The sequence below is a fragment of the Gorilla gorilla genome, chromosome 6, assembly GCF_029281585.2.
Source record: "Gorilla gorilla gorilla isolate KB3781 chromosome 6, NHGRI_mGorGor1-v2.1_pri, whole genome shotgun sequence".
NCBI classification, from domain to species: Eukaryota; Metazoa; Chordata; class Mammalia; order Primates; family Hominidae; genus Gorilla; species Gorilla gorilla.
Window position 1 is genome coordinate 93479123 of NC_073230.2, and position 13386 is coordinate 93492508.

Here is a 13386-nt window from a genome sequence, read left to right on the forward strand (position 1 = left end):
AGGGAAGAAAGTGAGGAATCATTGAGACAATGTCTTCACTACTCCCTCTTTGTTGTAAGGTGATACAGTTGGGCACCTTAGTGGATAACCTGACTGTCGATCCTGCCACAGGAGACATTTTGGCAGGATGCCATCCTAATCCTATGAAGCTACTGAACTATAACCCTGAGGACCCTCCAGGATCAGAAGTAAGTTCCTATACCTCTCTGAGCTCACAGGCAAAGCTGCAAGAACAAATTTGTTGGGGTGACTTGGAAGAATTTAAGCCAGTCACATTTGGTGTTATAGAACTAAAGAAATTTTACGTATGAGAAAAGTAAAGTTTTTGACAGGTAGGGAGATAAGGTTCGTTAACTCTTTTAGGCCACCATTAACTTTTCAGTAACTCTTGCTGTTGGGAATAATGGAAAAACTAAGCTCGATTATTCATATTGACCCAGATTGCCATATCATATTTCCAGTCAGGAGACAGTCTCTGAGCAGGTCTTGCAGTTAGACAAAGAGAGAGTTGCATGTGGTACCATCTTCTTTCACACTGTTCAACATGAAGCTCAGATTAAAGGATTTAAATAACTGTGGCCTCAAAATAAAATGAGTTTTTGCCTGTAAGTTCTAACATATATGATGGTGTTGAAAATTGTCTTATTTTCAAGATATCATTTGTGTTATTTTAAAATATCTCTTCTAAAACAATAGCATAATCCATTGAATTTTCTACATTAAAAACAACATTATAAGACAACTGCATTTTCTATGGCATTAAGGTTAACAATTTAAAAATCTTTAGTGAATTTATATATAGCTGTAAATTCTAGGCACACATACTCAGAGATTTATTCACAAAAATTTATTGAGTACCTGTAATGTGTCAGACATTGTTCTTATGTTTAGGATATATCAGAAAAAATATACAGAGATCCCTGATCTTAAGAAAGGGGGACAAACAATGAACAATAAGCATAAGAAATAAGTAAATTACATAGTAACTTTGAAGATGGCAAATTCTATGGGAAAAAAAGCTCAGCAGAGTAAAGGGGATCAGGATTACTATATGCAGCAGGATGAGCAGGTCCTACTACTAAAGTCAGAGATCAGAGTAGGCCTCATTGAGAAGGTACAATTTGAAAAAAATTAAAATGTGTGAATCCACATTTGGGGATTTGGGAAACTGAAGTTCAAATTCAAACCCAGTAATTGGCCTAGTGGGTAAATTAGGACATACAGTTATTTCTACTTCCAATATTGCTGTTTTTCAGTTAAAAATATGATTATTTCTTTTTTTATTAATGTATTAGTCACAGCTTCTTAAAAAGAACACAAGAAATGTAAAAAGAAACAAAAGTCCAACCTAAACCTAGAACCAGAATTGTTACCCTAAACTAGGAAGCAATCCTTGCCTCAGATATGTACCCCTAAGAGTGATAGACAAAACTTTCCTTTAAAAGCCCAACCACAATGTCTGCCTTAAGGAAATGAAATATGATACATAGGAGTATTGGAAAATTGTTTAGGATCTTTTTCGTATCTCTATTTTCAAGTTGAATTATTTTTAAAATTTTAGATAAGACTTTTTGTCACAATTACTGACACCCTTTAATTTTGGTTGAATCTCATGTTTTGTACATGAAATCAAAACTTAAGTATTTTTGTCTAACCTGAGATGAAGGATCTCCCTTAAGATAAAAAAAAGAACAAACTCTATTCTAATAAGAGATATCAATATAGACTCGTAACTCATAAATTTCTAATTGTTTTCCTTTAATTCCAAAATAAAAATTTAATTTTATTTTGTTTGAGTGAACTTCATCCAGCCTATTTGGAAGCCTGAGTGCTTAAATATATACTGATTAGCAAAGTGAAGTGTATTAATCCTGGGATCAATAACAGTACTAGGCAGTGATGTGTCAGATGAAATTCCAAAGTAGTATCCATTATTTATGCTTTCTAGCAACTTTGCAGATGTGAAGGGGCTCCAGCTGTGATGACTGCCATCCCATCAGTTACCAGGTTGGGTTGGCTGGATAACTGGGTGTTTCTTCATTATTTTATCTTGTTTCTCTCCCCATACTGTAATCTCAAAGGCAAGATTCTTCCCACAGAGGGAGGACCACCATCCACTTGAGAACTAAATAAGAGCATCTTAACTCCTTCTGTAAGGGATGCCTGCACTAAAAAAATTGTGTAAGTCATCCCCGAGGAATTTGGCTAATGTCAGAAAGCCAGTTCACTTTGGTGCATAGATATCTTTATGACATTAGTACTTTCATCAGAAGAAGAACAATTTATTGAAGATATACAGATTTTAGCTTCTGATTTCTGAAAAATAGATTTGTCCTAGAATGTTTGGGAAGGACATCATGAAACAGGTGTTTACTCACATAATATACTAATAAATGATCTTTTCTCGACAGGTACTTCGCATCCAGAATGTTTTGTCTGAGAAGCCCAGGGTGAGCACCGTGTATGCCAACAATGGCTCTGTGCTTCAGGGCACATCTGTGGCTTCTGTGTACCATGGGAAAATTCTCATAGGCACCGTATTTCACAAAACTCTGTACTGTGAGCTCTAGACTCTAGATAGTTAAAAAAAAAAAAAAAAAGTCTACATATTTTGTAAAAGTAAACTGATAATTGTATGATAAGTGGCACTGTAACTAAATAGCAAACACCAACCAGTGAGTGTGGCTTTTCTTATGGATAGAAGTAAAGGAGCAGACAGAGATTCCTTGATAGCTAGCCATCAAATTGCAAGTCAGGTTAATGACAGTCCAACAAGAAGCCAAACTTTACGGATCTTTGTTAGCAGCCCCAATGTTCTTTCTACAATAAAACATGTGGACTATGTCCAGTGAGGTCTCCAACTCACCTAGAGGTCCTTGGTAACTGGGTCCAAGTTTCCTCCTACAGTTTTGACGTTCTGGGTCTCCTACAGTCCAGACCAAGAGAAAAGCTAATGTTCAAGTATTTACAACCCCTGTTCTCTCCCCCCAGTTGTGCTGGGCACAGACAGTTAATTAAGTGTTCCAGTCTGCAGATAAAGAATTAGCATCATGTGATTGCCCAAAGCCCTTAGAACTTGCATTCTCCCAGGGTACCGACACATAGGAAATTGGGTTCTGAGAAATCTGACAGTTGGGCCTCAGAGGCTACCTTAGGGCAGGGGGTGCTTATCTCTAATAGGCCCTTATTTGTATTGATGCTTGTATCTCAAATACAGTTGGCCCTCTGTAACTGTGAGTTCTACATCCATGGATTCAACCAACCAGAGATTGAAAATATTTGGAAAAAAATTGATGGTTGCATCCATACTGAACATGTACAGACTTTTTTTGGTCATTAATCCCTAAACAACACAGTATAACACATATTTACATAATATTTACATGATATTAGGTATTATAAGTGATCTAGAGAGTACCTACATAGGGGAATGAACATAGGTTATATTCAAATACTATGCCATTTTATATCAGGGACTTGAGCATCCGTGGATGTTGGTATCCATCAGAGTCCTGGAATCAATCCTCCATGGTTATGGAGGGGCAACTGTTTTGCTAACCTACTGGGCTCTGAATCTTAGATGAAGCCTTAAGGCAGTTATCTTTGACTGCCTTTATCTTGCCCTTCTGGTTTATTCAATAAACACTTATTAAGCAACCTCCAGTAAATTTGGCCCTAAGGAATCTGAAATGAGTAGAATGGTTCTGGCCTAATGTCCTATCTTGAAGACCAACCTTAAACTTAATTTGATGAGAATGAATAGAAGTGTCTTTTTCTGGTCCCAAACCAGTACAACCTTTAGCAAACAAACCATTAATGAAAGTCAGAGCACCCAAGCACCTCCCTTCCCTTTTTGTGACTTTTATTCGGGAGTGGTTGGTTGATGCTTTTTCTCTTTTGGGGAGACCATTTTATATCCAAAAGAACATTGCTCAGTTTTATGTAGGTTTGCTGAAAAGTTTTGCAGGGTAAAATTGTCCTTTTTTCCCGTGTAACCTATTGTGATTTTGACTATAAGACTTTGTAGTTTTCATTGCTTCAAAGAGGAATAAACATTCAGCAGAATGCTATAGTCAGTTATTAGATTTTAAATTTCAAAAGCCTAGCTATCAAGAGAACACAGAATAAAAAAGACATTAAAGACATAATTTAAGAAAATAAGTAGAGTCAGTTTTGAAGAATATAATAGTCTTTGTTTTAGTCCCTAGCCCTCATACTTACTATATTATAATGTTTACCAGACTAGGGGAGAATAAAGAGAGATAGGAAAAGACAAAGATAATTTAGATGCTGGTAAGTTCCTGAGAATTGATCCTGCTCTGCCTTCTCCTCAGGCCAAGTTAGAAAGGCTGGGGGATAAAACTTTCCTCAGGAAATTTGGGTGATCTGATTGCTGAGGGACTAATGTGTCCTTTCCCTGGGAGGGCCTGGGAAAGTCACAAAGCCCCAGGGATTCTCTGTGCTCAGCCTGATGAAAAAACAGAGAAGAAATGCTAGTGTGATTTACTGGGGATGGCATCACACCTACACTTGAACTTGGCACAGAAGCAAATTCCCACGTGCCCAGAGGGGTATGGGGGTTAGCAGAGAAAGAACTGATAGACTTAAAAAGGTCTTGCTGTCAGGAAAAAGAAAATAAGTAGTCATCTGATTCAAATGAAGACCGAAGTTTAGACGGTGACATCAAAGACCAGCTGTCTCCCATGATGCTTTAGCTCTCCCTGCTGGATTTTAGACAAAACTCCCGGGATTGGGAGGGGGCTTTGGAATTGCCTTATGTATTGATTTGTGCTTCCAAACAATGTGTGGGGACTCAAAAATAAAATTACATGAGGCTGTGGAAAAAATAAGTTATGTTACACTTCATGGTTTTAGCTTTTTCAGAATCGGAACAGGATAGAGTGGAAAGAACTTAGTCTTTTGCTAATGGACATGTGATTAGTATCTTTTATTGCTTGTTCTGTGGCTAAGACCAATGGACTATTAAGTTGGCTCTCTCCTGGAAATGCCAGTGGAAGATCCAGCATAATCTCTTTTACACTTCACCCCTGCTCTTGCTCCAAGTAGGTCACTCTCAACCTTCAGCTACTGGGATCCCCTCACTCAGTGTGTCCTCTCTTTGGGAGAGGCCCTGGCAAGGTGGTTGAAGCTTGGATTCCCCCTGGAGTAGGCGATTTACCCATTCTTTCCAAAGGATAGGGTTGTTGATTGTCCCATTATCATCCTCTCTTTGCCTTGTCATCTCCCTTCAATAAGTTTTTTCTCCCCTTCATAGGGAGGCACAGGTTTACCAACAGGCCTGCAGCCTAGACAGTTATCTCAACCAATTTTCCCTTTGCATAAGCACCCCCAATCTTTATGTGATTATCTTGAGCCTCTTCACTCACTTGGCTTGGGAAGGAGAAGAATCGCTCCTCACAATAAATGCTGCATTTTGATAATTCATTCTCTTTTCTTCGCTAGTCTTTCTGCTTAATTATCAGAGACGTGAATTGGGAATACAAGGGTGAGGGTTAGGGGTAGATGAACTCTTCCAGGAGCCACAAGCAAGCTTTGGTTGTGATATTTGACTTCAAGTATTTTCAGCTATTTTCAGAATGTGGGGTACTTGGTGCTTTGTTGTTTTTATCTTTGAGCCCTTTGATGCTGATTCTATAATCACAGAAAAATTCTCATTCTATATTCCTTTGGCGTCAAACAGGTTTTAGTTTCAGGTAGCAGAAACCACTCTATCTAGTTTTTGGGGAAAGTGATCAAATGCAGGAACTAATGCTTCACAAAATGCTGGGGTATTTCCTTTGCATTTGGAAATAAGACAAAGATTCTCTATTTTACCATGACTGTTGCTTAACATAGGATTGGAAGTCCTGACCAATGCTATAATATAAGAAAAAGAAATAGGCTGGGCACAGTGGCTGACACTTGTAATCCCAGCACTTTGGGAGGCTAAAGAGGGCAGATTGCTTAAGTCTAGGAGTTCCACACCAGTCTGGGCAACATGGCAAAATCCCATCTCTACTAAAAATACAAAAAATTAACCAGCATGGTGGCACATTCTTGTAGTCCCAGCTACTTGGGAGGCTGAGGTGGGAGGATCACTTGATCCCAGAAGGTCAAGGCTGCAGTGAGCTGTGATCACACCACTGCACTCCAGTCTGGGCAACAGAGAGAGACCCTCACTCAAAAAACAAAAGAAAAATAAATTAGAACTGTAAGAATTGTAAGGGTAGAAATAGAACTATTATTGTTTGTAGATTACATAATCATCTACTTGAAAATAAAACAATAGAACCAAGAGATATATCATTAGGATACTCAACAGTGTTGCCTGATACAAGCTAAATAATAATATTTAATAGCAATGACAATTATGAATTTGAATCAAAGAGAAGATAGCACTCACAATAGCAAGAAAATCTATACAGCATCTAAGAAATAAATATGTTAACTGGCCGGGCACGGTGGCTCACGCCTGTAATCCCAACACTTTGGGAGGCCGAGGCGGGTGGATCACGAGGTCAGGAGATCGAGACCATCCTGGCTAACACGGTGAAACCCCGTCTCTACTAAATATACAAAAAATTAGCTGGGTGTAGTGGCAGGCGACTGTATTCCCAGCTATTCGGGAGGCTGAGGCAGGAGAATGGCGGGAACCCAGGGGGCAGAGCTTGCATTGAGCCGAGATCGCGCCATTGCGCTCCAGCCGGGGTGACAGAGCGAGACTCCGTCTCAAAAAAAAAAAAAAAAAAAAAAAAAGTTAACCAAGAGTACAAAAGACCTCTGTGGAGAAAATGTTCAAACTCTAATAAAAGATCTAGAAAATATTTTGAATATGTAGATACATATTCTAGGCTCCTGGATAAGGTGAACTTATAAGGATATAAATTCTCTCCAAATTAATCAGTAAATTCAAAGTCTAGTAGAATTCTTTTAAATAAATGAATAAACTTATTTATATCTTAAAGGGACAACTTTGATTTCTAGCAATACAACAGGCTAAATAATTCAGAACAAAACAGCCTAATATAAACAACAAAAGATAATAGAGAAAATATTTTTGAAAGCATCGAATATCTCACAAGATATTATGGAATCAGCAAATCATAATTTAAAGGAAAGCAGAAATCCAGAAAGGTAAGCAGGATTGAATTCGGTCTTGTCCTGAGGGCATCTTAACTGATTGATCTTGTGCTTTCGGTATTAATGTCTCAGAGGGCAAGGGGAACAGAAGCCAAATCACAGTTCATCCTAAAATGAGGAGTCTAATAAGGGACCAACACCTATAAAACCAAAACCCTCTGACCCCAAAGGGCTAAATATTCATCTAAGGTTGAAATAAATATAAATCCGTTCAATATTTCGACTCCCAGAAACCTAAAAAGAAAATTGTCTTGGGACTGAGAAAAGTAAAATAAATACATTTAATATTGCTGATTAATTTAATATTGATGAAATAAATTCAAGATGGTTGTTGATATCCATCTGCTTATCATCACTCAGATTTTGAGCCAAATTCCCACTGATTGAACAGAAAAAAAAAAACTCAAGCTGTAAATTTAGTATAAAGTCATACCATATTTGTAGTATATTTACTCACCTGGCAGAAACAAACACATATCCTCTCTGGATTTTATCCTAGATCTTAAGAAACCTAACAAATAATTATCTAAGCAATGAGCAACAAATCATAGTAAATAAATAAATAAATAAATAACCAAAGAAACAGAGCAGGAGAAACAAAAGCCAGCAGAAACAAGTGATGGCAGAAACAGACTTGCAGAGACCCCAAATACAGAAATGATCAAATAGAGGCTCAATAACTATACTTACAGAGTTTAAAGAAATAAAAGACAATTTTAAACCCAGGGTACAGTAAATTGTATTAAAAAATTGCAACAGATTTGAAAAATATAAAATTGAACTTTCAGAAATGAAAATCTAGTAATAGAAATTTAAAACTTAATGCATAGCCAGGAAACATTTTATTATTGAGGTATAGCAGCTTAAAAATTGTTCACATATACATTTATAAAGGGTCTCACAATCTGAGGGAAACATTTTCCACTTTTTAATTTCAAAGCACACAAAAAGTGTTACTCCATTGGAAAGGCTATGAGGATGACTTCTAATCTTCGGGACTCAAATGCCTTGGGATAGTCACTCAAAGCCTTTTTTTTTTTTTTTTTTTTTTTTTTGAGGCAGGATTTCTCTCTGTCACCCAGGCTGGAGTGCAATGGCATGATCATGGCTCACTGCATCTTTGACCTCCTGGGCTTAAGCAATCCCCCTACCTGAGTAGCTGGGACTGCAGGCGTGCACCACCACACCCAGCTAATTTTTTTTTTTCTAGTAGATAGGGTTTCCCCACATTGCCCAGGCTAGTCTCAAACCCCTGGGCTCAAGCAATCTACTTGCCTCAGCCTCCCAAAGTGCTGGGATTACAGGCATCAGCCACTGCACCTGGCCCCACACAAAGCCTCTAAATACACCCTCTTAAGATAGATGACTAGTGAGGTCATGTAGGTTGCAAATAAAGACAGGCCAAAACATGCTCAGGCTCAGATAAAGTTATGGGTTATGTGATACATGTGGCTAATTATTGGAAAGGGGGAAAGGGACCTGAATTCATTCTTAAGTTTTTGAGGTCGGTTTTTAGGAAACAGTGTGGGGTTGTGTCAAGGACATTAGGGAGCAAAAAAAAAAAAAAAAAAAAGAAAAGAAAATGAGAGACAGAAACAAAAACCTTTAATGGGTGAATTTAACAGGAAATGAAGCAGATCTGAAGAGATAATTAATGAAATGAAAAATAATTCATGGGAGATTATATTCAGTATAACACAGAAAAACTGAGAGACGGAAACTCTAAAAAAGACATGGAGGCTAAAAGTGAGAAGATCTAGCATAGGACAAATTGGATCCCCAGAAGGAAAGGAAAAAAAGAAAAGAGTTGGGTAGAGAAAATATTTTAATCATGCTGAGACTTAGAAATTCATACCTAGCCATATCTTGGTGAAACTGCAGAGCATCAAACACAAAGACTTTAAAAGGAGCCAAGGGTGGGAAGAACTATATTGTTCAATCAAAATAGACTTTAAAAGTAAAAGTATTACCATGGATAGAAGGGACCACCCAGAAGATAGAGTGATTTTAAGTGTACATGTTCCTTCTAATACAACCTTAAAACATACAAAGCAAAAATTTGCTGAACTACTACAAGAAAAATACAAACAGTCGTACTGTCATCATGATTGATTTTAGCTTGCATTCATTGTTTATTGGTAGAACTAGCAAAATTTTTTAAAAAAGATTAGTGAGAATAGAGAGTACCTAAAACACACAATTTGCAAACTTAACCTAATAGGATTATATAGAACCTTGTGCCAAGTAATTGCAGATACACATTATTTCAAGCTCACAAGGAGCATCTACAAAAATTGACTATATACCTGGCTATCAAGCGAGTCTTGATAATAGTATATATTGTCTGACTACAATGCAATCAAGCTTAGACTCAATTTTTTAAAAACCTAGAAAATTTGCATGTTGAAAAATTATGTAACATTTCTAAATAATCTGTGAGTCAAAAAAGAAAAAGAAGTAAAATGGAAATAAGAAAGTGATTTTAATTGAATAATAAAAATTTTCCAACAGATAAAATCTTATAGGAAACAGCTAAAATTGAATTTAAGTAAAATTTATACTCTTAAATGAGTACATTAGAAAAGAGGAAAGACTGATATTAAAGAGGTAATATCATCCTTTTGTTGATAGAAGAAAACAGCAAAGTAAGACCAAAGAAAGTTCAAGAAGGGAAACAGTAAACATCAGAGCAAAAACTAACATAGTAGATAGCTCTAGGATTGTTAGCAGTGGTGGATCCATATGTGTCTGCAGCAACTTGATTCTTGCCTCCTCAAAGGAAATAATTTACCTAAGGGGTATAAGGTAGAGTGAGAGACCAAGGCAAGTTTTTGAACAGGAATGAGAGTTCATTCCTGTGAATGAGAGAGCAGGAGTGAAAGGAAAGAAAGTATACTTGGAAGAGGGCCAAGCGGGCAACTTAAGAGATCCAAGTGCCTCATCCAACCCTTCACTTGGGGTTTTTATACATTGGCCTGGTTCTGAGGTTTGCATCTCTCCTTCCTTGATTTTTCCTTAAGGTGGGATTTCCACATGTGCAGTGGCCTGCCAGCACTTGGGAGGGGCTGCATATGCAATGTGTTTATTGAAGTTTTGTGTGTGCTTACTTGAGGCATTTTTCCCTTACCAGTTGAGCATTCCTAGAGGAAGGTCATATACCAGTTAAACTCCACCATTTTGCCTCTTAGTATGCATGCTCGGGCCCACTCACCCAACTCCTGAGACCTTATTGGGAAGCTGCTGATCATGTTTCAGGTGTTTTCTATCTGTTGGGAGCCTGCCTGTCCCTGGCATCAGCTGCAACCAATTACTATTTTAGTGAGACAGCTTAACAATCACCTGGCCATCACCTGATCATCTGATGGTCGCCTGAGATTCATGGAAGCAGCGGCGGGGTGGGTGCCTCTTTTGCCCTGTTCATGTCCGCCAAACTACCTACTCTTAACATTCCTGACCCAATTCTTTGGGAAAATGGACAAAGGTCAGTCTTCTGTAACTGCTTCCTGCTGACAGAAGGACGGTGATGATTGTTCTGAGGGTCTTGGCGTCTTGCTGTCAGGGCAGGGTGGATTTGTGGGTTGGTGAAAGTGGTATCCAGCAAGGTCCAAGGGAGACAGGGGCAGGATTTTGCTTCTTTCGTGTCTCACTGATGGGCAGTCTAGTGGTCCTCTGTAGAAGTGTGACTCTTGAATATTGAGACGATGGTATCTCTCACTGAGGATCATCTGAAGCTTGATGGCCTGAAGGTGTGAGGAGACAAATCGGATTGCTAGATTTAGAAGACATGGCCCAAAACGGAACAAAAGTAGGAGACTAACAAGTGGGCCTAAAAGGGGAATAACTCAGGAGAAGCATTTTCAGCTTCCTTCCCAATCTAACCAACCCTGAGAGGCTTGTTTCAGTAAACTGGAGGCTCAATTTAGGAGTTGTCTGATATTGTACTTTTCCCGATTGATTGACCCATAAGCAAAATTTTTCACCTAAGGCTAAACAAATTTCTCTCTGTGCTGCTGTTAACTTATCTAACTCCTGATAATTTTGGAGGACTATAGCTGCCAAAGAGTCAATTTGTTCTTGCACAGTTGTTAAGGTTTTAGCCGTGGCATCAATGTTCTTGGCTATTTCCCTTGAGGGCTGGCTATGGGTCAAGGAGGCTTTTGTGATTCTAGCAATTCTGGTTCCCATACTGGCTATAATACCAAGTCCTGTGAGAAGGAGAATTAATTGGATAGCCCTCCTCATCCTGGAAAAGATGGAATGCCTGTAGATTGGTGCTGGAAGAGAGAGATTGCCAGGGACTATGAAGATGTATAGGGATACATAGCCTATGGTACAAGTTCCAGTCCAGTTAGTGGGGAGGCACTGGTGAAGTGGCTGGCCACAAATATAGAAGGCTTCTTGGGTTTTAAGATAAGTAGAGATGTAAAAATGAAACAAGGGGGTGAGGACAGCTCCAAGAAATGCCAAGGCTGCCAACACAGCCAGGTAGCTGGTGGCTATAGTCATGCCTGCTAAGACTTGTGTGCATGGGCTTTGGTTCTGTTTAGTTCCCCTGGTTTTATTTTCCTAAAAAAGAGAATTTTGAGTCTGGTCCAATAGAACCCATTCTTCTGTAGAAATGAGATTGGTAATTTGCAGGCATTGGTTGTATCAGCAGGCCGGAACCAGAAATTTTGAATACTGCAGGAGCTTGGGTGTCCCTGGCAAAACTGGGTGGATTTATCAGCAAAGTTCCCAGAGGAAAGGTAATATTTGAAGGTTTGGGAAATCTTGTGTGACGGTAGAATTAGTTGTGGGTGTATGTTTGGCAAGTTCGTTGGTTAGGATCTACAGTGAGAGTAACATTGCTAACTGTACTGGAAAGAGCCCCAACATCCATTCCATTTTTCTTATTGGCCATAATGCAAATAGGGGCTAGTCCCATTAAAGTGGTATTAGAAAAGATGGATCCAAAATTGGGAGGTTCTTTGCAGATATCAGGGAAATCTTGCTTTACTTTTGCAAGAAGGCTATTTGCAGGCCCAAACATCTCCCATTAGCCTCCCATTGATAGAAAATATGCAGTTCTGCCTTTATACTTGTCCAATCTCTTGGTGAGGCTGAATAAGCTCTCCCTGCTGTTTTAGCAGAAGAGCTGGTACATAACCAGCAATTGGTGGAGTAAGGGGATCCTGTGCTTTGGAGCAGTTACTGAGCTTTTTCCAATAATGGGAAATCAGGATGGTAGTGTCCTGCTAGTAAAGGGGTGAGATTGAGAACCAACAGGAGCAGGCCCATAGCAACCTAAGGTGACTGTGAAGAGAGAAACTGGTCACAAAGAAAGTTGCTACTGGAATGCCTAGTGGTGTACAAGTTAGGGTTAAAATAGTGATAATAATCAGAGCAATTGCGAGTAAGATTTCTAATATTAAGATCATCTTACTCTGAAGAGAAAGGATGTTGAGGGGCATTACTTATCTTTTCACTTAAAGAGGAATCACAGATTTTCCAGTGCCTCTCAAGTGTGTTCCGGAGCTGAGGGCATTGCTTCCAGATCTGGTGTTTTGGATTCTTTCCATGGCTGCACTCAGGTGTGATGTATCCAACTGACAATCTCTGATACTTTAATGGCTCTAAGGGTGAAGAGGCCCCTTCAGACTGGAGTTAGTTGGGAATTCAGAGTTCCATCTCTCCAAGCTTTAATGAGAACTAGTGAGCCTGGAGGATACAGAGGCTGGTATTTTTCCCCTTCTGATTTTGGCTTTCTTTGTAACCAAAATTCCTGGAGAGCCTGTTGGAAACCTGCTAAAGAAGAGACACAGTAGGTGATTTTGGCATTTTTTCATCTAGCATTAAGTCTGAATATAGGAATGGCCTACCATGTAAGGCCTCAAAGGGGATTAATTGCAAGGGAGTCTGAGGGGCAATATGGATCCAAAGGGGGGCTAACAGTAAGAGGTCCACCCATGGCTGTGCTGTTTTCTGACAGAGTTTATTGAGTATGTGTTCGAGGGTTTCTTTAGTTCTTTCCACTTTTCCTGAAGGTTGTGATCACCAGGCAAAGTGACGGTACATTTATGCCTACTAAGGGCCCTACTCACCTGTTGATTTACTTAGGAAATAAAGGATGGACCATTGTCACTTTGCAATGACCTGGGTAGCTCAAACCAGGAAATGCGTTCCTTTAGGAGGAATTTAGCTACCTCCTGTGCCTTCTCAGTCTTTGTGGAGCAGGCTTCTACCCATTTTGTGAAGGTATCTACACAG

At 39.0% G+C, this 13386-nt stretch overlaps 1 protein-coding gene across 1 annotated transcript in view; it reads left to right on the plus strand.

Annotated features, from left to right (window-relative positions):
* Positions 1-4864, plus strand: part of PON3 (paraoxonase 3) — a 41221-nt gene extending 36357 nt beyond the window's left edge. The window contains exons 8-9 of the mRNA XM_004045778.5: positions 60-188; positions 2412-4864. Coding sequence (XP_004045826.1) covers positions 60-188; positions 2412-2570 — 288 coding nt within the window. The 3' untranslated portion in view covers positions 2571-4864. The remainder of the gene's footprint in view (positions 1-59; positions 189-2411) is intronic.
* Positions 4865-13386: the final 8522 nt, after the last annotated feature.